This window comes from Gymnoscopelus braueri (assembly GCF_963280865.1).
Source record: "Gymnoscopelus braueri genome assembly, chromosome: 5".
NCBI lineage: Eukaryota > Metazoa > Chordata > Actinopteri > Myctophiformes > Myctophidae > Gymnoscopelus > Gymnoscopelus braueri.
The window spans coordinates 7,863,747-7,891,205 of record NC_137606.1 but is presented as its reverse complement, the minus strand read 5'-3'; the positions used below and the strand labels follow the sequence as shown (position 1 = coordinate 7,891,205).

Here is a 27,459-nt window from a genome sequence, read left to right as displayed (position 1 = left end):
ATTTACAAATAAACAATTGTCAAATCTATCTTAACAGAGTAACTCACTGTTACATGTAGCCGATGTACAGAGCAAACTTTATTCTTTTATTCTTCCTCCGTTTCAATTGAAAGAAAAAAAAAACCAAACGACTCAACTCAACCCATCCCACCATTTAAACACAATCTTTTATCATGTAAGATGATACATTTTTTATTATTGCCATAAACAGTGTAGGAAACTTATGAACAAAAACAAAAAAAGAGAATAAAAACAGGTGGTCTTTCTATCGTACAGTCAAGAAGTTTTTTTTTCTCTCCACATTCTCAATTTCATATCCAGTAAAAAGCCAGATAAAAAATGGTTTTGCTGCAGAAAAATGAAAACAAAACAAAACAAAAAAACTCTCTGGAGACTGGCTGGAGAGAGTAATAAGGCTTAATTCATACTTTATCCTATGACCCTTCCCTCAAAAAAAAAAAAAAAATGTATTTTCAACTGAAAAATGTCATAAGATGAAGCATGAATGAGCCTTGAAGCCAACAACAGGGACACATGGTTCAGTTGTGTGGTGTGTAGACTCGTGCGTAATTTTATGCTCCACCACACGACGATGTCGCGCCAACCGAAAACAGATCTACAAGCGCACAAAACGTGTCGCATCCATGATGCATTGTGGGCTTGTAGATATGCCATTTTTGCTGTGCGACGCCGTCCTGTGACTTAAGTATAAATGGGGCTTCATGTGCGGGCTAGCTAGCTATGAGATAGGATGTCACAGGAGTGTAGTACAACAGAGCCTTGTGTTTATTTTTCATTCTTTTCCGTTTCATTTGTTATTACAGGAAGCAAACATTCTTTAAAATAAAAAAATATAAAATCAAATAAACTGGGTTCCAGAATCAGACAACAGTGGACATTATCAGTGTTTCACAGATAAATCAAAAGCTGCAGACACCAGCACAAGCTAGCATGCAGCAAACATTGCTAGCATGTAGCTAACACAACTAGTATGTGGCTAACACAGCTAGCATTATGAAGCCAACACAACTAGTACAACTAGCATGTAGCCAACCCAACTAGCATGTAGCCAAAACAACTAGCATGTATGCCAACACAACTAGCATGCAGCTTACATAGCTGGCATGCTTGCTCAAAGTTGATTGGGTCTGAGGGGAGGAGCAAATGTGACACTTTACATAAGTCCCTCCCCCACATCTCTGGTCAAATCAAAGTGGATCATCAAAGACCAAAGTCTACTTTTGGATAAGAATATTCATAAGATGAACAGAATAATGAAGTGTAGTCTTACGCCATACAGGCTTATAGACCGTTTGATCCAGATCAAACCATACTTTAAAATAGGGCTGGGCAATTAATCGAAAACATATCGAAACCGATATTTAGAACCAACAACCGACTTTCTTGCTCATGTAGGTTAATCGAATAATCCAGAAGCAGTTTTTTTATAATATAAATAATATAAAAAAATATTTTAGCCTACATCAAAGAATCGACTAGATTTGTCTAAATGATTGACTACATCGATTAGTCTGATTTAACCACTTCACCCTGTATCATCCTTCGTTGTACAATGGTGGCGTGCAAAAATAGTGGAAATAAGCCCATCTACAAGTCACATAGTGAGCTTGAAGATCTGCCATTTTCATTATTAAAAAAAAGTATAATTAAACGTTAACCGAGACAGAAGTTTGCAATAATGGTGATACTGATTTGAAGTCCTATATTGCCCAGCCCTACTTTCAGATCCTTCTTGTGATGGATTGTTCTGAGGTGGGAGGAGCCCACCACACAGAACAGGATGAGTGAGAGAAAGACAATGACCGTTTAGCAATCTGAAATATTTTAATATACTGCGCTCTATACTTAACTACTTGAACCCTACATACCTCGTTGTACAAAGACAAATCATGAAAATGGCTGATCTACAAGCTTGTGACGTGCTGTGAGCTTGTAGATCTGCCGTCTGCGTTGCCTACATTAGCTGTAAATGCATTTTTGCCGAATGTACATCCACTTTTGGCCCTAATTTGTGCCAGCCATTATCTCCTAATGTTGGCATGGGGATGCTAGGGTTCAAGTGGTTAATAATAGGGATGCACAGATATGGAAATCAATGTTTCAAAAATAATAATTTGGCCAATAGCCGATACCGATGTTTATTTTGTCATTTATTCCGCTTTTATGCCAGGGATTCAAATAAATCTTCATTATTAAAAAAGTGTTGAATCTGTTTTGAATCTGAAGCTTGGTAGGCTGCAGATGTCTAACAAACCAAAAGAGCTAGTGAAAAATGTATGCGTCAACAGATAAACATCCGCAACAGCCATCGGTACCGTGAATGTCAACTTATTTTGCTGATCTTCTTCTGAATAAAATCGGCAAAATAAGTTGACAGTCAATGAAACAGATATACGGCCACTATATCGTGTCATCCCTAGTTAATAAACGGTCTGCCACAAATCTCAGTGGACCTGAAAGGATCAGCTCCGCCCATGTGGTGATTCAGGTAGATAAAAAACAAAAGAAAAACATCCGACATGCAGTGACATTTAAAGACAATCCAGGTTTTAAATCCTCTCTTCAAACTTAAACCCTATACTTAGTTGACCGGAGTCCCCCAGGGCTCTATAATAGGCCCCCTCCTGTTTTCGCTGTACGCTAAATTATCTCAGCCCAAAATAGCCGATGAGCTTGTTGAGCTTGTAGATCTGCCTTTTTTTGACGAATGTTGGGCCCCAAGAATAGGGACGCTAGGGTTGGTTAAGAGCTAAGAGGTGGTGTTGTGATGGTTTTTATACACAAACTAACATAATTGTCTATTCAGCCACACTGAAACGGAACTAGCCACCGTTTCTATCGGTTTACCAGCCAAAATAAACAGAGCGCCACCTGGTGGAGGCTGAGCAGAAGGCCTGTTCATCTGTGTACCGTGCCTCACCATCTCAACCAGAACAACCAAACCACACCGAACAAACTTCAACAGATGGAGACATTACGTCTAGTCTGGCACAAACTAGAGGCAGCACAGACACACACACAAATAACCCAGGTACAGTTTGGACATGCATGTGTGTTTGTGTGTTATCTATATACGGTATGTGTTATGTTTGTATGTAACTGTATGTGTGTATACTGTATTATGTACGTGTTTGTATGTGTGTGATTGTTTTGTGTTTTTATTCCTTATATAGAATAAATATCTTTGCTCAAACTGAAAAAGAAAATGAAAAAAACAAAACAGGAAGTGGTATTTGTATTAGTAGTAGAAGAAGAACAAGGAGAGTTGTGTCGTCTAATCAGCTGTTTAGAAGGAGGCGGAGCCACTGCCTTCCTGCCTTCCCGTTGGCATCATTTTATTTTTAATTGTTTTGTGTTTTTTTTTCTTTTTTTAAGTCTTCTATCTATAATCCATACACACATGATCCAGTCCCCCCTCATCATCATCATCATCACCACCCCCTCCTCCCCCCCACTACCCTGCCACCCCTGCAGGGAGGCCCAAGCAAGTCTCTATTCTTTCTCAGGCTGAGGCTCCTTATCCTTCCCCTCCCGGGGCTTGGCGCCCCCGAATATGGCGGAGTTGGGATTGGCCACCTGGTTGAGCGGAGCCCCTACCGTGCGAGGTTTCAGCTGCAGCCGCGGCCTCTGAGCACGTTCCTCTGCAACACACAACAGTACATACATGGATTAGATGGATGGTTAGACAGAACATACAAACAACATACAAGATAACAAAACATTTATTAAACTACAGTGCAATGTTTCCTGTCAATCTCCATGGTACCATCAAATAAAAGGCCACAAAACATATATTTTTTAAAAGACAGTTTGCCATAACCAATACAGTCCACAGCCAAATACCCACAATTTGTGGGTCCTTGGCATGAAAACCTTTGAGAATCACTTATATAGATATATTATTATTAGTAGTAGTAAGAAGTTGTCACCAGCAGAAGGTTCTCGAAAGTCTTCCCCTCCTCCTCCGCGTGGGGGAGGTCCGTCTCTATAGCCACCTCCCATCCGACCTCCTCCTCCTCCTCCCCTCCTGTCATCGCCCCCTGGGCGACTGCCACCTCGACCTCGCCCGTAGTCATCACCACCTCTAAAGCCTCCTCCTGACCCGCCTGACGGACAGACAAGAAGAAATAGACAGCAGTGGTTAGACAAGGTGAGGTCAGAGGTCAAGAGAACGTTGAGTGAGAACTGGGAGCTCGGAGATGATCCACCTGGAACTGGGTCGTTAATGAAAGATGAAATGAAGAAATGCATGATGGGAGACCACAGACAGCAGAGTCACAGGCTTACTTGGAGGCTCTGTGGTCATTGTGCTGCTATGGTAACGCTACGGTTGAGGTCAATTTATGCTTTGCGCCACAGGTACTGTATAGATAGAACAACGAAAAGTGACATACAAATTACAAATTGTGGCCTGGACGGCTGGCGTAGCGGTCCAGGCACCTAGGCTCAATGTAGCCTGACAGCGCGTCGCAGGTTCGAGTCCCGAGCCCGACGGCCTTTGCTGCATGTCACTCCCCAACTCTCTCTTCCCATTTCCTGTCAGCCTACTGCCCTATCAATAAAGGCATAAAAGCCCAAAAATATATCTTTAAAAAACAACAAAATTACAAATTGTGTCGTGGACGACCTTTGCCCTACTTTCTACCTCTGGAAAAAACAAAAGATGCATAAGACTAATCACTTCGTTGTTTCCATTTTGTATGGCGACACTGTGAGCGAGTCAGAGGTATGAACGCTCAAAACCCAGAACTTGGTGAGACACGCAGCGCGACATGTTGTGAGACACTTGGTAGCGCAACATTTAGTGACTGTGAGACACTTGTTGTTCAAAGCAGAAATGGACTTTAGTACATAATAACCAACATCAACACCATTTTAACAGAGACTCACAGGTCAGGTAATTACAGATGTTTTAAACCCCTGCTGTTGTCTTTTAACACCGTTGTGTTCAGTTGTCTTTTAACACTCCGTTGTCTTTTAACACTGTTGTGTTCAGTTGTCTTTTAACACTGTTGTCATTTAACATTGCTGTGTTCAGTTGTCTTTTAACACCGTTGTGAGCAGTTGTCTTTTAACACTGTTGTCATTTAACATTGTTGTGTTCAGTTGTCTTTTAGCACGGTTGTGTTCATAGTCTTTTAACACTGTTGTCATTTAACATTGTTGTGTTCAGTTGTCTTTTAGCACTGTTGTCATTAACATTGTTGTGTTCAGTTGTCTTTTAGCACTGTTGTCATTTAACATTGTTGTGTTCAGTTGACTTTTAACACCTCGTGTTCAGTTGTCTTTTAACACTGTTGAGTTCAGTTGTCTTTAAACACTGTTGAGTTCAGTTGTCTTTAAACACTGTCGAGTTCAGTTGTCCTTTAACACTGTGTTGACAGTTGTGTTCAGTTCAACAGTCCCAACAATCCCAGTTGGACAACCTGGTTACATTGAACATGTGGCAAGGCGCCCCCTGGAGGAAGTGCTGCGTCGCTTAATTAACCGACAGGGCTATCCTAGTGCTGCACAACACATCCGATTCGATAATATGAAAAAAACATTTTAATGATCAATATTAACTCAAATCTTGATGATTAAAATGTCGGTTGAATATTAGTGCGTGTAAATTACAATTTGAAATTACAGGCATCGGTCATGAACCCGGTCAACAGACAGGGTAAAATAGTCACGTAAGTAGAGTGCAAAGAAAAAAATTTAATGATTCCCTATTATCTATCATCCATCCAAAAAGGTACCAGGCAGAGAGGAATGCTAGGGGGTTAGGTGGAGTCTTAAAGCGGCACTATGTAACTTTTTTTAATGAATAAAATGTAATTTTGTCCAATCTGTATGAGTATGTTAATACAATATAACTTCTACAATTGGAGTGGTTGTATTTCATCTCCCTGCTCTTCTATTGAGACATTTAGATCGGGTCAAAGGTCATGTCTCACCTAGACACAGGATCTGACCTGATGGTCAAGATTCAACTGATCCCCTGAGCAAGCAGGCAGGCTCTATTCACCACTTACATAGGAAACCGGGTTCAAATCCAGGGGTTGAAGAGGAAAGTTACAGTGCAGCTTTAAGAGGAGTTTTCAGACTGCGGTTGAAAATTATGAAGTAGCATGTTTTTGGTTCCATGACTCTGCACTTCTTTCCATTCATTTATTTGTTTTTACCTTCTTTTATTTAATCCCCAGTGTAAAACTAACACCTTGCCTCGCTGCCCGTGCCATTTTAAAGTGGCACTGTTTTCAAACCTTCCCTTATAATATAAAAAGGGACAGATTATATTTCCTGTCTTTTATCTCCCACGCTCACTATCTGGACAAGGCAGTGAAAAGTGTGGCATTACTCATCACTTTGTCTTTTGCCTAAATTTGGAGTGAGTCTGCAGTTCTTACAGCAAGGGACGAGTTTATGCCACAGCTTGAGAGCCAGGAGGGAGAATTAACTTAATCCATCTTTAACCTGTTAATGCACGGTCACACCAAACTATGGCTGCCGGCTGATTAACTCTTTTGCAGCCAGCGCATTCTAAAAAACAGTAGCTTACAGCGCATTCTGTCCCAATAACCAGTGACGCACCTGTCACTCACTTTCAGGACCCTCCCCGTAGCCCGCAGTTGCTCAATTGCGAGCTCCTGAGTCTTGGGACGGTCCGCCTTCGACTCACCCGATTGGACAGAGGAGTTAAAGCAGCATCTGTCTCGAGCATTCATCTGCTTCAAATAGACAAGGCTTATAGAGCACATAAACGCAAGGTGTGCGCGACACGCGGAAAGACGCGCAAGACCATCAAACCACGGCATTCCCATTGAAAAGCATTGGCAGATCGCAACGCAACGTGTTTTTAGCTTGTAGATCGGCTATTTTCAATAGTTTGGGTCCCGGGGAGTCATCAGATGTTCTATTTTGGGTCTCCAGCTAAAACATTTGGGAACCACTGGTTTAGACTGATGCTAGGTTTGATGTTTGTCTTGTATCCTAGTTTCTTTGAAGCACTAAATTGTTTTCTTTGCACACTTTTGTCGCACTGGTAAGTTGCTCTGAAGAATGTCTGTTAAATGCGCAATTGTGGGTTGTAAAATTGATTATTGACTCAACTCTGCACACCTCCAGATTGTACTTATTGAATGACCCCCACCATCAGTACCATCTGGCTGATCGCTAGCGACATGCACACCTCCGGGAAGCGGCCTGCTTTGCCTAAAAAAAAACAGACGGGAGTGCCTGATTGGCTCACAGCCTGATTGAGAGCGCATGTGATTGGCTGTTATATTATCAGCAGCATCATCATCATCGCTACCTCCTGAGTTGTCGTAGAAGTCATCTCTGGATTCTCGACCTCCTCGGCCACCCATTCCACGAGAACCTCTACCTGCAGGTAACAATGTCAGGTTAACACCAGAGGAGCACAGGAGAGGAAGAAGAGGACCTCTCCTGGAGGAGAGAAGAGAGGAAAAGGAGGGATATCCTGTAGAAAGTAGCACTGATGGCACACTGAGGAGTAATGGTCTGAGTACTCACTCTGTCCTACCGAGACAAACAACATTAACTAGTCTGTCTTCTAAAGACGATACACACAGTGAAAATGAGAAAAAATATATTCCAAACTCTGTTGAGCATAAAAATAATCGATGTATTGTGTCTGTGTGTTGTCTGTGTCTTAACCCATTAAGACCGGGATAGTGTCTGTGTCATTTTAGATTTGAGCTAGATATCGTCTCTGTCGGGTGGAAACCTCATATGTCCAAACTGCTACTTTTGATGCTTTTCTGTGACTGTGACGCTGTAGTATGATGAAGTAGAAAAACACAAAAAGTTAACATGGAGACAAGAGGTTTCTTCCCGACAGCGACGATACATAGCAACACACTTTTTCAAATCACTTCTTGCCTCAACTAATAGAATCGCCCACAGGTCTTAATGAGTTAATACGTTTTCCTTTGCAACGGTGGCGTGTTGTGCCTACCCTTGGGCTTTGGCATCGATGGGAACTACAGACGCAGCTCATAGTGCAGCTGTTTGTGTCTTAGAGGCAGTGCTGAGGCACCTTTATGTTACTGCATTGCCTATTTCTCACCTCAAATGGTTTGAGTTCGATAAAGAACGTAGCAGCTCAAGAGTCTCTAAAATGAAAATCAGGTGCGAGTGGAGGAACATGGAGCTATGGGACTCACACAGGTGAATGAAATCATGATTCGTAATTATTCATAAGGGCTTGCTTATGTAATCACGCAGTACATTTGCGTTTGACAAGAAGTGATTGAGATTAGACTTAACAAATTTTGACATAAAAATACACAAACGCTTGTTGTCATCTATTGTGTTAGGCATGTCCTCATTATGAGCACAAATTAATTTTTCATGTCATTGGGTCTTTCATCTGGATTATTCACAGGTCTAATTCCAGCAAGTAAACATTGAAAACATGGAGTTGCATTGTCATTAACACATTGAATGCCAAAAACGGTCCGGACCGTTTTTGAGGGTCCAAACGAGAAGTGCCGAAAACGGTCCGGACCGTTTTTGACCCAATTCTATTTTTATACATGTGGGCCACGTGGGGCGCTAAAACGAAACTTTGACATCACCCAAGCAGTTTCTGAGAAGAAGAGGCTGGATGTGGCTCCATGTCAAAAATCCTTCCGGTCGGCGTTTTCAATGTTATCTCCTTGATTAAAAGCTTAATATCTCCATTTCTTTTTAATGTGGTGGAAACGAGCCGTTTTCGATCGGCGATCACGCTGCAATGGAGGGTCGCGTTGGAAATATTATTGTTCCAGGCGTTAGTCGGGACCCTCCGCCGTCTCGCACGCACGCTTTGTTTACATGCATTTCCGCGTCGGGGCTTCTCACAGCACGAAATGTATAACGCAAGTGGATGAAAGAAATGCTGGCACTCAACGTATAATATTTTAATAAACCTCTGGCACCCAATGTGTTAACTCTCTGAGTGCCAAGAACGAGTTATCACAAGTTCTCTTTTAGGAGGTTATTATGGAGACATTTCCCAGATTTAGTGAAACAGTGGAATAATGTTCAGATCCTAGATCAGCAAGTTCAACCAATAGAGGAGGAGAGGATTAGAAGGAGGAAATGAGAAATCAGAAGCAAAGCGGTTAGTTTCTGATGCCAAGCAGACAGGCTGTAGAGAGGTCAGGATTAGTCATATTGCTCTCACTACAACAGTGGTTCTCAAACATTTTCATGTCAAGGACCCCCAAATTATGTATTTGTATTTGGCCTTGGACCCCCAACTGAAAGGATTGTGTGCCAGGACCACCCCATACAAGATCTATGTAGTTTCAAAATGTTTCAAATATATTACTTTTTTGTTTTTGTTTGGAAAATTACAGATCTACAAGCCCAAAAACGCACCCCCGGGGCCCCGGACACCACTTTGAGAACCACTACAGTACAGAGACGGGGAGAAAAGAATGCAGGTTAGGAGAAGCGACTGTCCTCCAAGTGTGTGCTGATGATCTGATACCATGAAGAAGCTCAGGTTAGAACCAAAATGTCCTTCCTTCCTCTAAAACTTCCACCACACAAAAGATCAGCTTTGTTTACCTAAAAAACACACAATGACTGGATGCAACGAATGAATGGATGTGAATGAAGGGAAGTTTATCACAGAGGTGCCTGGGTGGCACAGGGGTCAAGTGCATGTCCAGCACCGAGGAGTCAAGGGGTTCAAATCTCCCCACTAAAGTGGAGAGTATGATGGAGGTGCTACGTCCTCCAGGTGGGGGCTATAGAGGAGTGCATATAGTGCAATAATCATCGTTTATCATCACAGACTGTCTGGACACATTGCTTTTTCACACAGTGAGAACAAATCCATACAGTCCCAGCCCTAGACTGAACACAATTAACGTTATATTAGACTGAACACAGTTAACGTTATATATTAGACTGAACACTGTAGCGTTATATTAGACTGAACACTGTAGCATTATATTAGACTGAACACTGTAGCGTTATATTAGACTGAACACTGTAGCGTTATATCAGACTGAACACTGTAGCGTTATATCAGACTGAACACTGTTAACGTTATATTAGACTGAACACTGTAGCGTTATATTAGACGGAATACTGTAGCGTTATATTAGACTGAACACTGTAGCGTTATATTAGACTGAACACTGTAGCGTTATATTAGACTGAACACTGTAGCGTTATATCAGACTGAACACTGTTAACGTTATATTAGACTGAACACTGTAGCGTTATATTAGACTGAACACTGTAACACTATATCAGACCGAACACAGTAGTTTAGAAGTTTATAAATAGCCGTTTTTGTTTGATACTGTATGTTCCCGAGAAAACACCCCTGAACACGGGTCAGGAGTAGGCTCTGAGCATGCTTGTAGTCCTAGGTTTCCAGTAAGTGGCAAACAAACACGTTTCCTGTTCCAGTTCAGTTTCCCATAGCTTTATTTGATTGGCTCAGCAGCCGATACAAACAGGAAACACGTGTGAAGAATGGGTCATGTGTTTCCAGTTCAAATCTGCTGCCGAGCCAATCAAGCGAACTGACCTGGAACAGGCTATGCCACAGCTTATTATAGCTCCCTTATTGTTCAAGGTAAACAAAAAAGAAGATCATGTTAACAGTTTTAAATAAATTACACATTTTAAAAGTCAAGGAAATATCTCTGGCATTTCAATTTGTTACTGAATTTCTAATAAACTAGTTAGTAGCGTGAGTCAATTATAGCTATTTTAATAGTGAATTATTTAGTTATAAGAATTCATATATTACCCGTGTTGTCAAGAGTACCTGTGTCATCCTTGCGGAATCCAAAGCCTCCACCACCACCACCTCCTCCTCCTCCTCCTCCTCCTCCTCCTCGCTCCTGTCGTCGTCCTTCAGCGATGTCCACCCTGAGAGATCGCTCGCCTAGCAACTGGTGGTCAAAAGGTCAACATAGTTCATGTCAACTTTATTGTCACATGTTATTTATGTTCGCCAATAGACAGACAGATAGAATTCAATGAACCATATCATTCAATTTTATTTCCCAGTGTTTTAACACATTGCCTGCCAGAATTATTTCAGATTATTTGCAGTTTTATGCCAGAGATTTTTCATTGAGAAAAATAAAGTACCCGTAAATTTCGGACTATAAGCCGCGACTTTTTTCCCATTTTTCGACCCTGCGGCTTATATAACGGTGCGGCTTATCTATGGATTTTTACAGCTAACGGCCACTAGGGGACCTCCTAAATCTATGGATTTTACACCCGCGGCTTATAGTCCAGTGCGGCTTATATATGTACAAATCATTCAATTTAGCTGCTGCGGCTTATATTCAGGTGCGGCTTATAGTGCGAAATACAGAATTTTTAAATTTTAAGTTAGCAAGGAAGTGGATAGGAGTCTAGATCTTCGAAAAATCATATCTCCTTGGTCTTTGGGTCAAATTTAAAAATAAAAAATATAAAATAAAATAAAAACTTTTTTTGAAAAATTTCAAAAGATCAAGTTAACTTGATCTTGGCAATCAATGTGTCAATCGGCCTCAGACATGAGGCCGATTCTACAAAATGTATTTCTTTAGAATGTCTTCTAAAAACTGTTTTTTGTGCATGCTGCACGTGATTGTGAGTGTGGCCTCGAATCCTGACACAGTCAGTCGCGCGACTCGCACGCAGCAGTTGCTGGCTGTGTTACATGCACTCGTCAGCGATGACGAACGCACCGTGATGGTGCAAAATAAATATATATATATATATATATATAGGCAAGTTATCCATGTTATCCATGTATCCCTCTTTTATCCATCCTGCGAGACGTGTCGCGGCAAAATGTATTTATTTGGTGCGCACCAAGTAACATATCCAGGTGCTCCCCTGAGAACCAGACCAAAAAGGTTATGTGCACCCCTGGTTATATTAGAAATTAGACTGAACACTGTAGCGTCATATTAGACTGAACACAGTTAAGTTATATTAGACTGAACACAGTAACACTACATCAGACCGAACACAGTAGTTTAGAAGTTTATAAATAGCCGTTTTTAATTAATCTGCTATTTTTTAATAGCCAAAGTGTAAAATAATGCTTTTTAGCTCAAATCTAAAAAGATGCAACACAGATGCGTTCCAGGTCTTAATGGGTTAAAGCTCCAATCTATAAGATTCAAGTCCTACCAAGAATTTGAACTCCGGTCCCCGTGCGAGAGCCTGGTCAGCTAGTTTTCTGCTTTTGCTTTTGGTCTTACAAAAATAATATTGTTCCTTTGTTTTTACATTTCCATCATTGAATTCCCTTTATATTTCCTGTTTATGCATTATATTTTCTGTTGCACTGCAGCAGGCTTCAGAAACTTTTTTAGTGGCATTTTACACCACTAACATTTTATTTTTAATTGACGTTTGTTTAGGGTTTTTTTTCAAATGTGTTTACCCATAGAATCAGGTCTGCTGTCAGGGCACAGAGAAGTCACGTTTCATCTCCGCAGACGGCACTTGTTGTGTGTCACACGCAAAAGCGTTACCCAAAGAATTCGGTCTGCGCAAGATGGCGGCTCCGGTGTATTAGTATTGTTATTTGTATCGTCTTTCTAAGACGATTTCTACGTGGATTTTATTGTTTATAAAGTTGGATAAAGTAGGATGTGGCCATGCAAAATGGTGGTGTTCCGTGGATTTGTAAAATATTCGCGGTAAAAAAATAAATTTTACCGCGAATTATTTTTTATTAATTCCCAGATTAGGGCCAATTCTGCAATATTCTGCGTTTTATTCCAATTCCATTTTTATTGGTCATTTCCGCAATTCCGTCCGCGATTCCGTTAACACGGATTTCATATGGCTCTACATGAAGGGACAAAATATGGAGATTTGGCCTGACTGCAATGATTTTACATACACAAAAACACACACACACACACACACACACACACACACCCACACACAGTACTCACAGCGCCATCATATGTCAGAGCTTCTTTTAAAGACTCCAGTTCATCAAATTCTACATAACAGAATCCTGGAAAACAAAGAAACTTAAGTTAGAGAAAGCAACAAACATTAACCAACACTGTTTATTTTTTAGTTGAGTTCAAATGTAAAATTAATTGTTTAATAAAATAATCGGTTAATAAATCGATCCGTCTTTTGGACATATCATTCAAGGCAAAACGTTTTAAAAAAAAAGTGAAAATAATTAAGTATTATCTCAAATAATTGTGACACATCATCATGACCTCCATGCATCCGGACCTTTGAATTTGTCTGTCTCTTTGTCTCGGACCAGGCGGACACTGCGGACGTTGAGGTCTTTGAAGATTGAGTCGATGTCCCCCTGGACAGTGTTGAAGGGTAGGTTGCCCACATACGCTGTGAATGGAGGGTCTTCAGGAAGCTCCTTCTGCTTCCTGGGGGCTCCCGGACCCCCACCTCCACGGGGCCTAACACATACACACGCACAAAGAAAAATATGTAAAGAATTATGAATCCAGGGCGGATGAGGGCCTATTAAAAGAACCATGATAATGTTCCATTAGCTAGATAGAAAACTAACCTATAAAACAAAATAGAGAGGGAGAGAAAGAGAGAGAGAAAGTGAGAAAGAGCTGGAGACAGACAAAGAGAGAGAGTCAGGTGTGGAGGTTGGAAGTCAGCTTATCAGAGTTGCCGGCTAGAATTCTGTCAATCAAACCTTTGCCTTTTAATTTTAATGTTTTCTTTGCATAGCTTTTAGCCTTTTAACTAGTTATTCTTGTAATGAAGTTTTTTTTTTGTTTGTTCCATCTTGTAAAGCGACTTGAGTACCAAGAAAAGCGCTATATAAATTGGATGTATTATTATTAACCCTTCTCTCCTTCAACTACTGTCGATATGCTTTTGAGCAAGGCACTTAACCACATGAACCCTAGCTTCCCCATTCTGGGCATGTCATAATAGGCAACCAAATATCCAAATATCAGGTCTACATGGCACGCAATGCCTTGTGAGCTTGTAGATCAGCTATTTTAGCAATTGAACTAAGACACAGTATAAATGGTTAACTCTCAAAAGGTCCTTCAGAAAGCAGTCAGTCAGCTGATTAGGGCTTCATTGTTTCAAAAGTTCAACTAACTTGCTTCATTGCCTTATATGTTCAGGATTCAAAAGTAGCAGATCTACAAGCTCAAAACGCGTCGCTTCTCACCGCGTTTAGCTTGTAGATCTGCTACTTTTGATGCTTTTGTTGCTGTAGTATGATCGAGTAGGGCATTAATTAAAAAACACACAAAAAAGTTAGAATATGGAGATGCAGAGGTTTCTGCCCGACAGCAACCGTATGCATTGCGTGTTCCTAGAGCAGCGCTACTCAACCCGCGGCCCGCGGGCCGCATGCGGCCCGATCGCGGCGTCTTGGCGGCCCCCTCATGGTCAAAAAAAAAAAAAACAGACAGACATACATACAGGTGCGTCAATTGTTACAGGTATAATGCATAGTTTTCTATGCATTTCGGGTTTTTGGGGGGGTTTGACCCCCAAATTTTTCCGGCCGCGCGGCTTTGCCGCGCGCCCAGGATAGGTGTCTGCCACTGGACATACACACAACACAAAATAAACTGGTACAGTGAAAAGAATATGATGTCAAAATGTACATTTTCTTGTGCGTTACAAAATCCAAAAATCCAAAATAGGACCGTCATTTTTATGGCGGCCCCTTGGACTTTTGGTATTTTGCTGAGTGGCCCCTGAGCCATCTTAAGTTGAGTAGCCCTGTCCTAGAGGAAGGCATCAAACACTTGACACTGGACCCATTTATAGTATACTCAACGCTACATAGGCTGTGTGTGTGTGTATGGAAAGTTAGCATAGGTTCTCTGCATTCATTTAATCAAACTAAACGTTTATGTTACTGCAACGCTGCTTGGGTTGTCAGTAAGCTCAACCTTATGCCTGGTTGCAGTGCGCGAGCAAAGTGTTACATTCCAGAGTTTAAACTCCCATAGCCTGAGGGGATGGGACGATCAGCCAAATGTGTTGCGCTCGACTGGTTAAGTCAGTGAATGACCCAAGCCCAGTAGCCCACCACCGCTGTGATTGGCTGAGAAGCACCCAGCTTCCTGTTTAACCAGGAAATACGCCACAAAATTGGTTGGTTGAGAAAAGCCATTGCAGCTGGCCTTTAAAGCGGCATGAAGCCTAGGCTGATTGACAAATCCATTAAGACCGGGAAACTAAGGATCGGTTTCAAGGTTTCTTTGGCATTTCAAAAATCAGATCTACAGATCTACAAGCTTTTACAAGATTTTTAAAGCGAACATTTTTAACTCCAATATTTGCTTCTGGGGGTCCCTGGAACAAAACATTTTGAGATGGGGGTCAGCGGCCGTATTAAATACATATAATTTTGGGGGTCCTTGACATGAAAAAGTTGGAGCACCAATGATATAGCAACATACAGTTAGGATTTAGAAAACTTTTTTAGATATGCATTTGGCCCCGGAACCCCCCCCCCCCCCCAATCTCAAAACATTTTGTTCCAGGGACCCCCAGAAGCAAAGATTTGAGTTAAAAATGTTTGTTTTAAAAAAATATATATATATATTCAAAGATTTGCACAAATTCACGATTTAAAAAAAATAGTACACCTACAAGCTCATAGCGCGGCACCGAGCTTGTAGATCTGCTATTTTTGAATAGCCAAAGAAATCTAAAATGACACAGATGCGTTCCCGGATTGAATGGGTTAAAGCTGCATGAAGCCTAGGCCGATTGACGTTTTCTTTTCCAGTTAAGGTTACAAACTACAGCAGATTAAAAGCACACCCCCTGGACATGACACTAGCATGTCACGTCAGGGACTTACTAATCTCTCAAGAACAGCTTCTGCACTGCGTTGGAATCTGTCGGGGAGGTTCGTCATAACGAGTGCGCATTCAGATCAGGAAGTAGGCCGCGCTTTACCCAATCACATGTAGTGGGCGGGATTCACATGTCCGTCGATCTTTCCCCCTCGAAACAAACCGAAACTAATTTAACAATAGCGTCCAAAGCAGACAAAACCACGGAAATATATTCACATTTTAACTTACTCTTTCATCATAGAAACAAGTGGGCTTATAACCAAAACGATCCATGTTCTCTGGGAGAAGTGGTGTTAGTGTTCCGTGTAGAAATATTGTTAGTGGGAATGAAAACATAGTCGCACCAACCGGAAGTGATGCGCTGAAGGCGCATCACAAACACCGGTTTCCTTGTGCTCTGGTGTTACGTTATCGTCCGCCCAGAGCCAACAGACATAGAACAAACAGCAGAGGGCGCTGTTTTTCATTTTCAGTTGGCGATGGGTTCCCAGATTGGGGACTTACCAATCCAACCCTTGATGCTGAGAGAGTGCCAAGCATTGGGTACCATTTTTATAGTCTTTGGTATGGGCTTGGCTGGGAATTAAATGCCCTGATGTCACAACCACAGGGCGGACACTCTAACCACAAGTTAGCTGGTAAAAAAAAAAAAATAGCCAACAACGGTCAATACACACTGACACACCTAAATCTTACACACCCATTATTAATTGTATTAGCTGCAGTTGTGTTGCTTACAGTACATCATGGTGTACCAACTATAGATAATTATTATTTGTATAAAAACACTTAAGTTGCATCAGGTAAGCGATTGCCAAACCCGTTGTCCGTGCACACAGACAAGACACGCCCACTTTAGTCCTATATAATCTGTTGTATGGCAAATAGTGAGAAATTACTGCAAATAGTATGGCAAATTGTGAAAATAGATCTACAAATTCACAACGTGTCAGAATGTGACACGTTGCGAGTTTGTAGATGTGCTATTTTCACTCTTTTTTTAAAAAACTTTTTCAAAATATGACATACCCCAAAATGCCAGGTTGAAAGTGGTTACATATTTTACATGTGTACAATGTTATTACTGTGCTTCAGGAGTTAGCTATGTTAAAAGGAGTAGTTCACCCAAAACATTACTTATTTTCTATCAATTACACACCCCATGAAGCCTTGAAATCGTGGAGATTTGTTTTTATTTATTTTCCCACATTCCTAAGCGAATAATTTGATTGATTTATTCGGTCAATAGTAGGAGACTCTCCTAAGTCTCCTACCAGAGACTCTGCCGGTCATCAAATTATTGTCTTATAGGAATGCGACAAAAACTAAAATAATCCATAAATTCAAGGCTTCATGGGGTGTGTAATTGATAGAAAATAAGTCATTTTTGAGGTGAACAACTCCTTTTTAAGTTACAGGATAACAGAGTCTGTATGACAAGTTGTTGTATCAATATCACATTAAGAACATGCAGGCATACAGTAGCTGAAAGCAAGTGATTCATATTTTTTAGGTTCTATGCCCTCCCCCCTTGTGATGTTTGGTGTTCCTCCAAGGGTGGCCAGAACCCCAGGTTAGGAATCACTACAATGCAGAAACCCTCTGAATACAGTAACTTAAGTGATAACCCACTGTCACAATTCAATAACACTCACTTTTATAACCAGGCAACAAAGACTTTTAGAATGTGACCACCGGCACAGGATTATGAAAATAATGCCCACTGGGGAGATTAATAAAGCTTGACATTATTTTGAAGATGAACCTGACATAACAACCAAAACACACACCAAAACACCCCCCCCCCCCCACACACACACACACACACACAGATCACAAGCTACACATGTAGTTACTTGCTTGTGTGTGCATTTTTATAACATTTTGTTTGCCATTTGCCGAGTTTGACTATAACAATTTCAATATATACTGTGTACATAACATGCACACCTTATGTATATAATGACATTGCGTGAATTATAATATCTACACTATATTAATAAAAGGAGTCACTGTCAAATACGTGACATCACATGTCTGACTTGTTTTCCTTGTTTCTTTCTCTATTCTTTACAACTTTCTTGTTTAAATGACAGGAGCTTGTATGACAAAGACGACATTTCCCTCACTATTTTAACACCTGTAAACCTGTCAATCTGAGGGTGGTTCGCACCCCTGGCCTGGGCCCCTTGGGACAGGCATTACTCGGGACAAGTAATAATAATCAGTAATGATGACATAATAATCAATAATCCGATACCACAACCCTGCCATGATAATGTCGGACAACCTGTATTCCTGGGGGGGGGGGGCACACACACACACACACACACACAGTCCCAGCAGGGATGGTTAATGGAGGGACGGCGGGCCGACTAGAGGCCCGACCTGCAGGGTGCTGCAGTTAGCATGTTAGCCCCCCACACCTTCATCCGCAGCATGGTTGTAAACATGCTTCTAAAAAATGTTTATCCACATGCATGCAGCCTGCTCCCCCCCGCTGACAGGTGGATTCACCTGCAGGCAGACAGACTGCAGGCAGCAGCCATGCAACGGGTTGCAGCTGCAACAGAAGCTCCGCCATTCCATTCTGACACCAACCCAACCAAACCATGTGGTTTGGACTCCGGCTCCCCCAAGGGGTCCCTCCTGCTGCAGACCTGGTCCAGACCCTGGTGGTCCGCGGACCAGGTCCTCAGCAAACCCCACAGCGTCCAGGAGGCGGTGGACGGAACGTGTTTTTAAATAAAAGCTAAATGTTGTTGTGTTAAACCTCATGGGTCTTACACTAGTGCAGCAGTGTTGTATGATGCTAGCTAGGCTAGCAGGCCCCGGCTAGCGCGGCGCCAGGCCCCGGTGTTTCCCGGCGCTCCCCGGCCGCCCTCCCATTCACCTCGGCCGGGCCGGGCCGCGGCGCCTACTAGGCGGCCGCCCGGGGAGGAGCGCCGGCCCCGGCGGCCCTGCGACGCCTCAAACCCCGCACCGCAAACGCGTTATCCCACGGCGTTTTGCGGTTCCACTACCCGCACGGACGCGTTTTTTTCCTCCGGTTGTGTGCGGTGTTCCCACTCACCCTCTTCCCCCGCCGAAGCTGCCATAAGCCCGGTCCCGGTCATCGTAGTTGTCGTAGTCCGCCATGTTCCACACACGATGTGCTGCTGTCCGCACGCTGCAGCGGGGAACTCTTTTACCTTGACTTCTATCTGACAGGCATATATGCCTAACTGTTGGTGTAAGCAGTTTAAACTTTGAGGCAGGTCTTACACAACCTTGGAAGCACATTATTGTTATTATTTTGTATTTAATTTATTTATATTGGGTATTGCAACATGCATTGAATCACATTATTTTTGTTAATACTATACAATTATAATCATCATAACATCTTGAGTTGACAGGCATCTCTCTCTACTGTTGGTGTCAACAGTTTAAACTTTGAGGGAGGGGGGGGTCTTACAACCTTGGAAGCACATTATTATTATTTTAGTTTTTTAATTTTTTACATTGGGTGTTGCCAGAGGTGAAAAAATACTCAAATGTTTTACTCATGTAAAAGTATTAATACTGCATTGTAGAAATATTCTGTTATACAAATAAAAGTCTGCAGTTCAAATTTTACTTTGATGTACTTGATGATTGATTATTTAGTAAGACATGAGAAACTGTACATGGAACTTGTAAGTATAATTCACAATACACGGTCTACTAAACTGGATAACTCATAAAAGCACTAAGCTTGTTTAAAATGAGTACAAAAGTATTGGTATAAAAATGTACTTAAAGTACCAAAAGTAGAAAGTACTCTCATTATGCAGAATGTACCCATGCATTTCACAAGTTTTCAAATGTATAAAATGTATACACATCTTTTTTAAATGTTTAAATGGCCAAAATGTATATAGGGCTGAAGTGGTTAATGCATGTTTTATAATAATAATCAAAATCTACAAAGTAAATTGTAGTGGAGTAAAAATGGATAATAGAGATGTAGTGGAGTAGAGAAAATTGGAAATACTCCAGTAAAGTAAAAGAACACCTCAAAATTGTAATTAAGTACATTACTTGAGTAAATGTACTTTTACTTTACACCACTGGGTATTGCAACATGTATTGTATCACAATATTAATACAATACTATATTATATATTATAATCATCGTTATGATAATGTAACAATGGTAATGATAATTTAATAAATGTGATGAACCATGCCTGTATTGTCAAACTCGTGATGATAACGTTAGTAAATGTATGACAGGAAATGCTTTTATGCAAATATAAGTTAGGGTATAAAAGTACCTTGTGCTCTCTCAGCGATGGTTCACACGACGGTCGTCTGTCACGAGCGTCATGGCTGAACTTCAACCTGGTTTTTGCACTTTCTCCATTTACAACCCGTACATCTACATATACGTTCAAATGTGAAATATAAAGTGCTTACCTCATGGCCACAGATGTTATAATTCTGTACGGTTTCTCAAAAGTACTTTTATCTTCCGTATTGTTGAATGAAAAGCATTTTAATTCGATCAGTGACCATTTCCTTCGTATTTTTTTCCATATCCCTTCAACTACGCGAATCTATCGGTTGGGAGGTATATTGCACTCTGATACATTATAACTATGAGAAAATGGCCACCAATCGAATTAAAACGCTTTTTATTGAACAATACGAAAGATACGGGTACTTTTGAGAACCCGAACATAATTTTAACATCCATGGCCATAAGGTAAGCACTTTATATTTGAAATTTGAACGTTTATGTAGATGTACGGGCTGCAAATAGAAAAAGTGCAGAAACCATGTTGAAGTTTCGTCATGACTGTCATGATATGACAGTCATGTTTCAGGGCTACTTGTGCTCTCAGTTTAGCTGTCCAGTGTGTGCCTGACTGACTCATCATCACAACACCCAACACCCATGCTCATCATCACCATCACCATACTACACAGTACAGGCACCAGTACACACTCACTCACAGTACAAGTACTATTACTATCACAAACTATTATCTACCAAGTCTTCGTCTTAACCTACCCCCTCCTCTTTCATTTTCTTCTTTTGTATATATTTTTTTCACTCTTCATACCAGTAACCTGAAAGCTGATTGTATGACATTCTGTATAGTAGTGTAGTGTGTATATCTGTCTGTCTCTTATATGTCATCATGATTTGTGTGCATGGGGTTCTCATCTTAAACAAGCTAAGTGCTTAATGAGTCTTCCAGTTTAGTAGACCTTGTATTGTGAATTTGTACTTCCATGTACTGTGATTCTCATGTCTTACTAAATAAAAGTACAATCAAACCACTAACATGACTACCTCTATAATACTTCAGAGTAATAGCTACTACCACAGTAATCACACAATAATATGACTAATATCAAAGAGTAATACTTCTAATGCTACACAGTAATATTACCGTGTGCTATTCACTCGTTATTACTATAACAAATATAGTAGCCTACTATCAAATAGTAGCTACTATTACTCCGAGCCTAATGTAGGGAATTTGGTTTATTATAGCATGCTGGTATTTTGTTGATGTGATGACATTAAACTATAATAAACAATAACACAACTTTTTCTGAGGAAAGGCTTTTTCATTTGTATTTAATTACCTTGGTAATGAGCCATTCATGCATGCATGTTGGCACCATACAATCTAACTATATTTGCTGTCTGTCTTTCTGTGTCTCATTACAGACTATAGGATACTGTCTGAACTCGTACTCTGTTCTCATAAAAATCTTATTAACAATAGAGTGATCGTAAGCTTTGACACAGCAGGCATTGTATATAATTATGATATGGCCGTGTTTTATCATAAGAGATGATGTCTTAAAAGCTACAATCCATGACTTGATTTAATGAATAAAACATATTTTAAACAATCTGTAGGTAACATTAATCTGGCACATCAGGAGGACCTCTAGTACTGCTGGTTTTCTATCTTACCAGGACCTCTAGTACTGCTGGTTTTATATCCTATCAGGACCTCTAGTACTGCTGGTTTTATATCCTACCAGGACCTCTAGTACTGCTGGTTTTCTATCATACCAGGACCTCTAGTACTGCTGGTTTTCTATCATACCAGGACCTCTAGTACTGCTGGTTTTATATCCTACCAGGACCTCTAGTACTGCTGGTTTTATATCCTACCAGGACCTCTAGTACTGCTGGTTTTCTATCATACCAGGACCTCTAGTACTGCTGGTTTTCTATCATACCAGGACCTCTAGTACTGCTGGTTTTCTATCATACCAGGACCTCTAGTACTGCTGGTTTTCTATCATACCAGGACCTCTAGTACTGCTGGTTTTATATCCTACCAGGACCTCTAGTACTGCTGGTTTTATATCCTATCAGGACCTCTAGTACTGCTGGTTTTATATCCTACCAGGACCTCTAGTACTGCTGGTTTTCTATCATACCAGGACCTCTAGTACTGCTGGTTTTCTATCATACCAGGACCTCTAGTACTGCTGGTTTTCTATCATACCAGGACCTCTAGTACTGCTGGTTTTATAGGCAGCAGGACTAGTAGGGTTTCTGAAGTTGGGAGCCACAAAGTTAAATGTCATATAAATGATAAACAGACCATCTGTTATGTGTCAGTTTAATAGGAATGGTTTAACATACAGATGTACTGAATGATGAGAACACAAAATGAATACTGTGAAAGAACCAATATACCAAAAAGAAAAGTTAGAATAAAAACATAGTTATTTTAGTCTGTTAGAATAACAACTGAGCAGATACAGTGCGACCTGGCTCAACACAGTACCAGAGGTGACTGAATAGTAAACACCTGAGTTGACAATATTAATAATAACATATCGTTGCTGTCGGACAGAAACCTCTTATCTCCATATTTTCACTTTTTGTGTTTTTTCATAAATGAATGCCATACTTGATCTTACTACAGCGTCACACAAAAACATCAAAAGTAGCAGATCCACATGCTCGAAACCCACAGACTTAAACACCTTCACTTTAACTTAAAAATATATATATTCAAAAATAGCAAAAATAGAAATCTACAAGCTCACAACGCTTCATTTCTGGAAGTTGCTATACTTTTGTGTGACGAAGTAGGGCATTAAAGCCTCACTATGTAACTTTTCTTTCATAAATAAAATGTAATTTTGTCCAATCTGTATGGTAGAGTATGTTAATACAATATAACTTCTACAGTTGCGGTGGTTGTATTTTGTCTTCCTGCTCTTCTATTGAGACATTTAGATCGTGTCAAAGGTCATGTCTCACCTATACACAGGATCTGACACGAATTTTGACCTGATGGTCAAGATTCAATTTATCCCCTGAGCAAGCAGGCAGGCTCTATTAGCTCAATGGTAAAAATGTCAGCACTTGCCCAGAAAACCAGGTTAAAATCCGGGGTAGAAGAGGAAAGTTACATAGTGCTGCTTTAATATACAAAAAAACAAACATACCAAGTTGAAATATGGAGGTAGGAGGTTTCTGCCCGACAGCACCGATATGTAAAATATGTAGAAATACTGCATTTTCTAGTAACAGCCATGTGTGGATGTTATGTCCTCCTCCTGTCATGTGACACGTATTGTGCATGTGTTGTGCACGTCTGACAGTGGTGGTGACATCAAGGAGGCATGCTAAGCTAATTAAAGATAATTAACTTTTTTTTTGTAACTTCAGAACCCAGCACAAACCACCTTAACAAACACACGCAGGGCTGTGTAATAAATTAAACAAAAAACAATAGTCTATATTAGAGTCAGTTTGTTTACAGCCCTTTGCATTAGACTGAAATGTGCTTTGTTTGATCCATTCATTGTCTCTTTAGAAGATGACAAAAATGAGTTTGGTCCAAAGTGGTGCAGATAAAAGTCAACATTCCTGAATCTTTGATCAGAATGTGGTTTGACTAACAGAGATGCTGGTTTGCTCTGTGTCTGTGAGTCTTTGTGTCTTTTTGTCTGCTTTACTGTGTGTCTATGTCTGTGTGTATTTGTCTGTGTGTCTGTGGCAGACTGTAAGCGTGACTCTGTCTGTCTGTCTGTCTGTCTGTCTGTCTGTCTGTCTGTCTGTCTGTCTGTCTGTCTGTCTGTCTGTCTGTCTGTCTGTCTGTCTGTCTGTCTGTCTGTCTGTCTGTCTGTGTGTCAGTGCCACCTGTGTGTCTGTGTGCCAGTGTGTCTGTGTGCCAGTGTGTGTGTGTGTGTGTGTGTGTGTGTGTGTGTGTGTGTGTGTGTGTGTGTGTGTGTGTGTGTGTGTGTGTGTGTGTGTGTGTGTGTGTGTGTGTGTGTGTGTGTGTGTGTGTGTGTGTGTGCCAGTGTGTGTGTCTGCCAGTGTGTCAGAGTCCCAGTGTGTCTGTGTGCCAGTGTGTCTGTGTGCCAGTGTGTCTGTGTGCCAGTGTGTCTTTGTGCCAGTGTGTCTGTGTGCCAGTGTGTCTGTGTGCCAGTGTGTCTGTGTGCCAGTGTGTCTGTGTGCCAGTGTGTCTGTGTGCCAGTGTGTCTGTGTGCCAGTGTGTCTTTGTGCCAGTGTGTCTGTGTGCCAGTGTGTCTGTGTGCCAGTGTGTCTGTGTGCCAGTGTGTCTGTGTGCCAGTGCGTCACTGGAGTATAAAACAGGAACCAGGAGACCAGCTCTGACCTGCAGCTTCATCTTGTCTATCTCTACCTGGAGAAGACACAACAGCAAGCTAATCAATCTACTCATATCAAGCTCAGCTTGCCAGCTTCAACTCCAAGCTAAACGCTAGAAGTCAACCTGTCTTCGCCTTGTGTTTATATTTTATATTTTTCATGCGCTCATTTGTAGAACTTACAGCTACTTTGCTGATCTTTGACCTACAGTGTTTTGGTTTTTTTTCCAGTTCCAGAACTGGTCTCAGAGTCCTGAAGCTCTGCCAAAATGTCCTTAATTCTCCTTCAACTCTCTCGTCTCTCTCATCTCTTCTTATCTTCATCCTGTTCTCATCCTCCTCTTCCTAGTCTTCCTCGGTCTACCTCTCGGCGTTGATCTTGTAGCGCAGGACGAAGTAGGCAAGGATGCGCAGGGAGAAGAAGAAGATTCCGAGGATGATGAAGTCCATGTAGAGTTTGGCGTCCGTCATGTCCAGCTCCTTCAGGATGGCCGACGACTTCTGGAAGTGACATGTCTCACTTGGCTCACAATGCAAGTCCTCTCGGTCCAAACCATAGATGGACAGGATGACCCCCTCGAAACCATACCTACAGGAGAGGAGAGGAGAGGAGAGGAGAGGAGAGGAGAGGAGAGGAGAGGAGAGGAGAGGAGAGGAGAGGAGAGGAGAGGAGAGGAGAGGAGAGGAGAGGAGAGGAGAGGAGAGGAGAGGAGTGTTGAGGAGTGTTGAGGAGTGTTGAGGAGAGGAGAGGAGTGTTGAGGAGAGGAGTGTTGAGGAGAGGAGTGTTGAGGAGAGGAGAGGAGAGGAGTGTTGAGGGTGATGGTATGTCAATCAGAATCTTTATTGTCACATCACATAAGTAAGGTGGGTGAAATGTTGAATTGTGCAGGCTTATCAGTGCAGTTATAAAATAGAGAATTAGAGCATATAAGAGAAGAGAATAGGGGAGGAGACACATAAAGTGCATAATGCAACTATAAGTGCAATAATATGTAACTAATTTGCATAATAAAATAAGAGAATGCATCCTATTTAACTAAGGTTAAGGGTAGAATCCAGACAACAATAGATCAATCAGAACTGATCGATAACTCTAGTGAACATTAGCTGGGTGGCTGGTTGTGAGAACAGAGAGGTTTGAACACAGATTAATTTCAACTCCATCCTCTTATTACCTGACGTAGGAGATGTAGGAGATCCACTGCAGGTACCAGGGAATGGTGTCGAAGCTCACAAAGAACCCGGAGAACAGCAGCACAGGGATGGCTGTCACTGGCCCAACGAATGTCGCCACCTAGAGGGAAAACAGAGAAATACAACAGTCACACCAATGGGTCTGTGGGAATGCTAGGATTCGATCCAGCAACCCCTGAAAAGCGTTGAAAAGAGCGATAGACTCCCTCGCTCTTGGCGGATACCGTCAATAAGCCACTCCGACCAACTTACTTACTATTCCATCCATCCATCCATCTTCAACCGATTATCCGGAGTCGGGCCGTTGGGGCAATATTAGCCACTTCCTCCTGGCATTCCAAAGGCCAATGTGGAGATATAATCCCCCCACCTGGTCCTTGGTCTGCCAGGGGGTCTCCTCCCAGTGGGACGTGCACCAAAGACCTCCGCACTAGATGCCCGATTAGGGTTGGGATGATGGTCCTTGACATGTACAAGTTTGAGAACCACCGATATTGTAATTCTATAGCAGACGTGAAGTCCACATACCAGCTCTGACAGTGTGATAAAACTGGTTCCGGAAATGGTTCCAAATGTGATGGAACCGATTCCGGTTCCTCAATGTTGGATCCGGTTCCTCCGATTCCTCCAGTTCCGGATTCCAACCCTATGCCCGATTCTGTTCTGTTCTGTTCTGTTCTGTTCTGTTCTATTCTATTCTATTCTATTCTATTCTATTCTATTCTATTCTATTCTATTCTGTGGTGTGGTGTGGTGTGGTGTGGTGTGGTGTGGTGTGGTGTGGTGTGGTGTCGTGCCAGGGCTGACCTGCAGGGAGGTGGAGGCAGCTCCTATCAGCAGGCCCAGTGATTGGGCCACCAGGGAGGTCAACACCCCCAGAGCCAGGAAGAGGAAGAAGCGCGCGGCGTCCGGTGGCTGAGCCGTCATCCAGTAAACAATACTACAGTACACCGCCGGGAAGATGACCTGCAGTAAAAAACAACAAAACATTCAGTAAACAATACTACAGTAAGGCAAGGCAAGGCTAGGCAATTTTATTTGTATAGCACATTTCAACAACAAGGCAATTAATTCAATGTGCTTTACACAGAACATCAAGCAAAGGAAACACAATTATATAATGACACTAGGCTGCATACCATAAAACAAAAGAAGGAAAAATCAATTACAGTGCAGAAGAGAAAGAAAAAGAAAAAAGAAAAGTAACACAATCAAAGGCAGTGGCAAACGGAAAGGTTTTTAGTTGTGTTTTAAAAGAGATAAGAGTGGCAGCAGACCTGCAGTTTTCTGGGAGTTTGTTCCAGACATGTGGTGCAAAAACTAAATGCTGATACTAATATACTAAATACTAAAAGCAGACCTTTCCCAGATGACCTGAGAGGTCTGGATGGTTCATTTCAAAATACTAGTACTGTTGGTCTATAAAGCTTTCCATTTCTGATCTTGTACGATATCATGAATCATGATATCGTACAAGATCAGAAATGTATTTTGGCCCTAAACCATTCAAAGCTTTATAGACCAACAGTAGTATTTTGAAATCAATTCAGTACACCACATCCATCCGTCCGTCCATCCAGCCATCCATCCATCCATCCATTCGTCCATCCATCCATGTGCCGGCACCTGGAATGGGATGTCAGCCATGGTCTTGGCCAGGTAGTAGGCCTTCACGCTGTACCAGTAGTTCAGATGCTCTCGTAGAAACACGCCCATCTCCAGAGGAACTAAGCAAAATGACACAGACTCAATGTTTATTTAATTATTTTGTGCCAGTTACAAAACATAGCTGTTCCAAATCTGC

The 27,459-nt window shown here is 41.5% G+C and overlaps 2 protein-coding genes across 3 annotated transcripts in view; both read right to left on the bottom strand.

Annotated features, from left to right (window-relative positions):
* Positions 1 to 61: 61 nt before the first annotated feature.
* On the bottom strand, positions 62 to 19,010 carry eif4h (eukaryotic translation initiation factor 4h). 2 transcript variants are annotated; one of them, XM_080428858.1, is made up of 7 exons: positions 18,910 to 19,010; positions 13,252 to 13,439; positions 12,954 to 13,018; positions 10,805 to 10,931; positions 7,319 to 7,390; positions 3,951 to 4,127; positions 62 to 3,662 (listed from the first exon to the last, which is right to left on the bottom strand). In XM_080428858.1, exons 1-7 carry the CDS (start codon positions 18,972 to 18,974, stop codon positions 3,514 to 3,516), a joined length of 843 nt encoding a protein of 280 aa, XP_080284984.1. In that variant the 5' UTR covers positions 18,975 to 19,010; the 3' UTR covers positions 62 to 3,513. The 2 variants fall into 2 exon arrangements, with proteins under 2 accessions (XP_080284984.1, XP_080284985.1); XM_080428859.1 differs by lacking the exon at positions 7,319 to 7,390.
* Positions 19,011 to 24,821: 5,811 nt separating this feature from the next.
* abcg1 (ATP-binding cassette, sub-family G (WHITE), member 1) overlaps positions 24,822 to 27,459 on the bottom strand; it is a gene marked incomplete at both ends in the record, with an annotated part of 16,473 nt that continues 13,835 nt past the window's right edge. The window contains 4 exons of the mRNA XM_080427786.1: positions 24,822 to 25,050; positions 25,637 to 25,755; positions 26,463 to 26,621; positions 27,282 to 27,382. Of these exons, the coding sequence (XP_080283912.1) occupies positions 24,822 to 25,050; positions 25,637 to 25,755; positions 26,463 to 26,621; positions 27,282 to 27,382 (608 nt within the window). The remainder of the gene's footprint in view (positions 25,051 to 25,636; positions 25,756 to 26,462; positions 26,622 to 27,281; positions 27,383 to 27,459) is intronic.

What these genes read in the sequence shown, in the direction of transcription:
- eif4h (XM_080428858.1), bottom strand. Translation starts at nt 18,974, where the DNA reads ATGGCGGACTACGACAACTACGATGACCGGGACCGGGCTTATGGCAGC. An exon ending in ATTCCGCAAGGATGACACAG is followed by an intron (nt 7,391 to 10,804) that starts GTACTCTTGACA and finishes TGTTACCTGCAG; the next exon opens with GTAGAGGTTCTCGTGGAATG. An exon ending in CTTCTACGACAACTCAGGAG is followed by an intron (nt 4,128 to 7,318) that starts GTAGCGATGATG and finishes TCTGTCCGTCAG; the next exon opens with GCGGGTCAGGAGGAGGCTTT.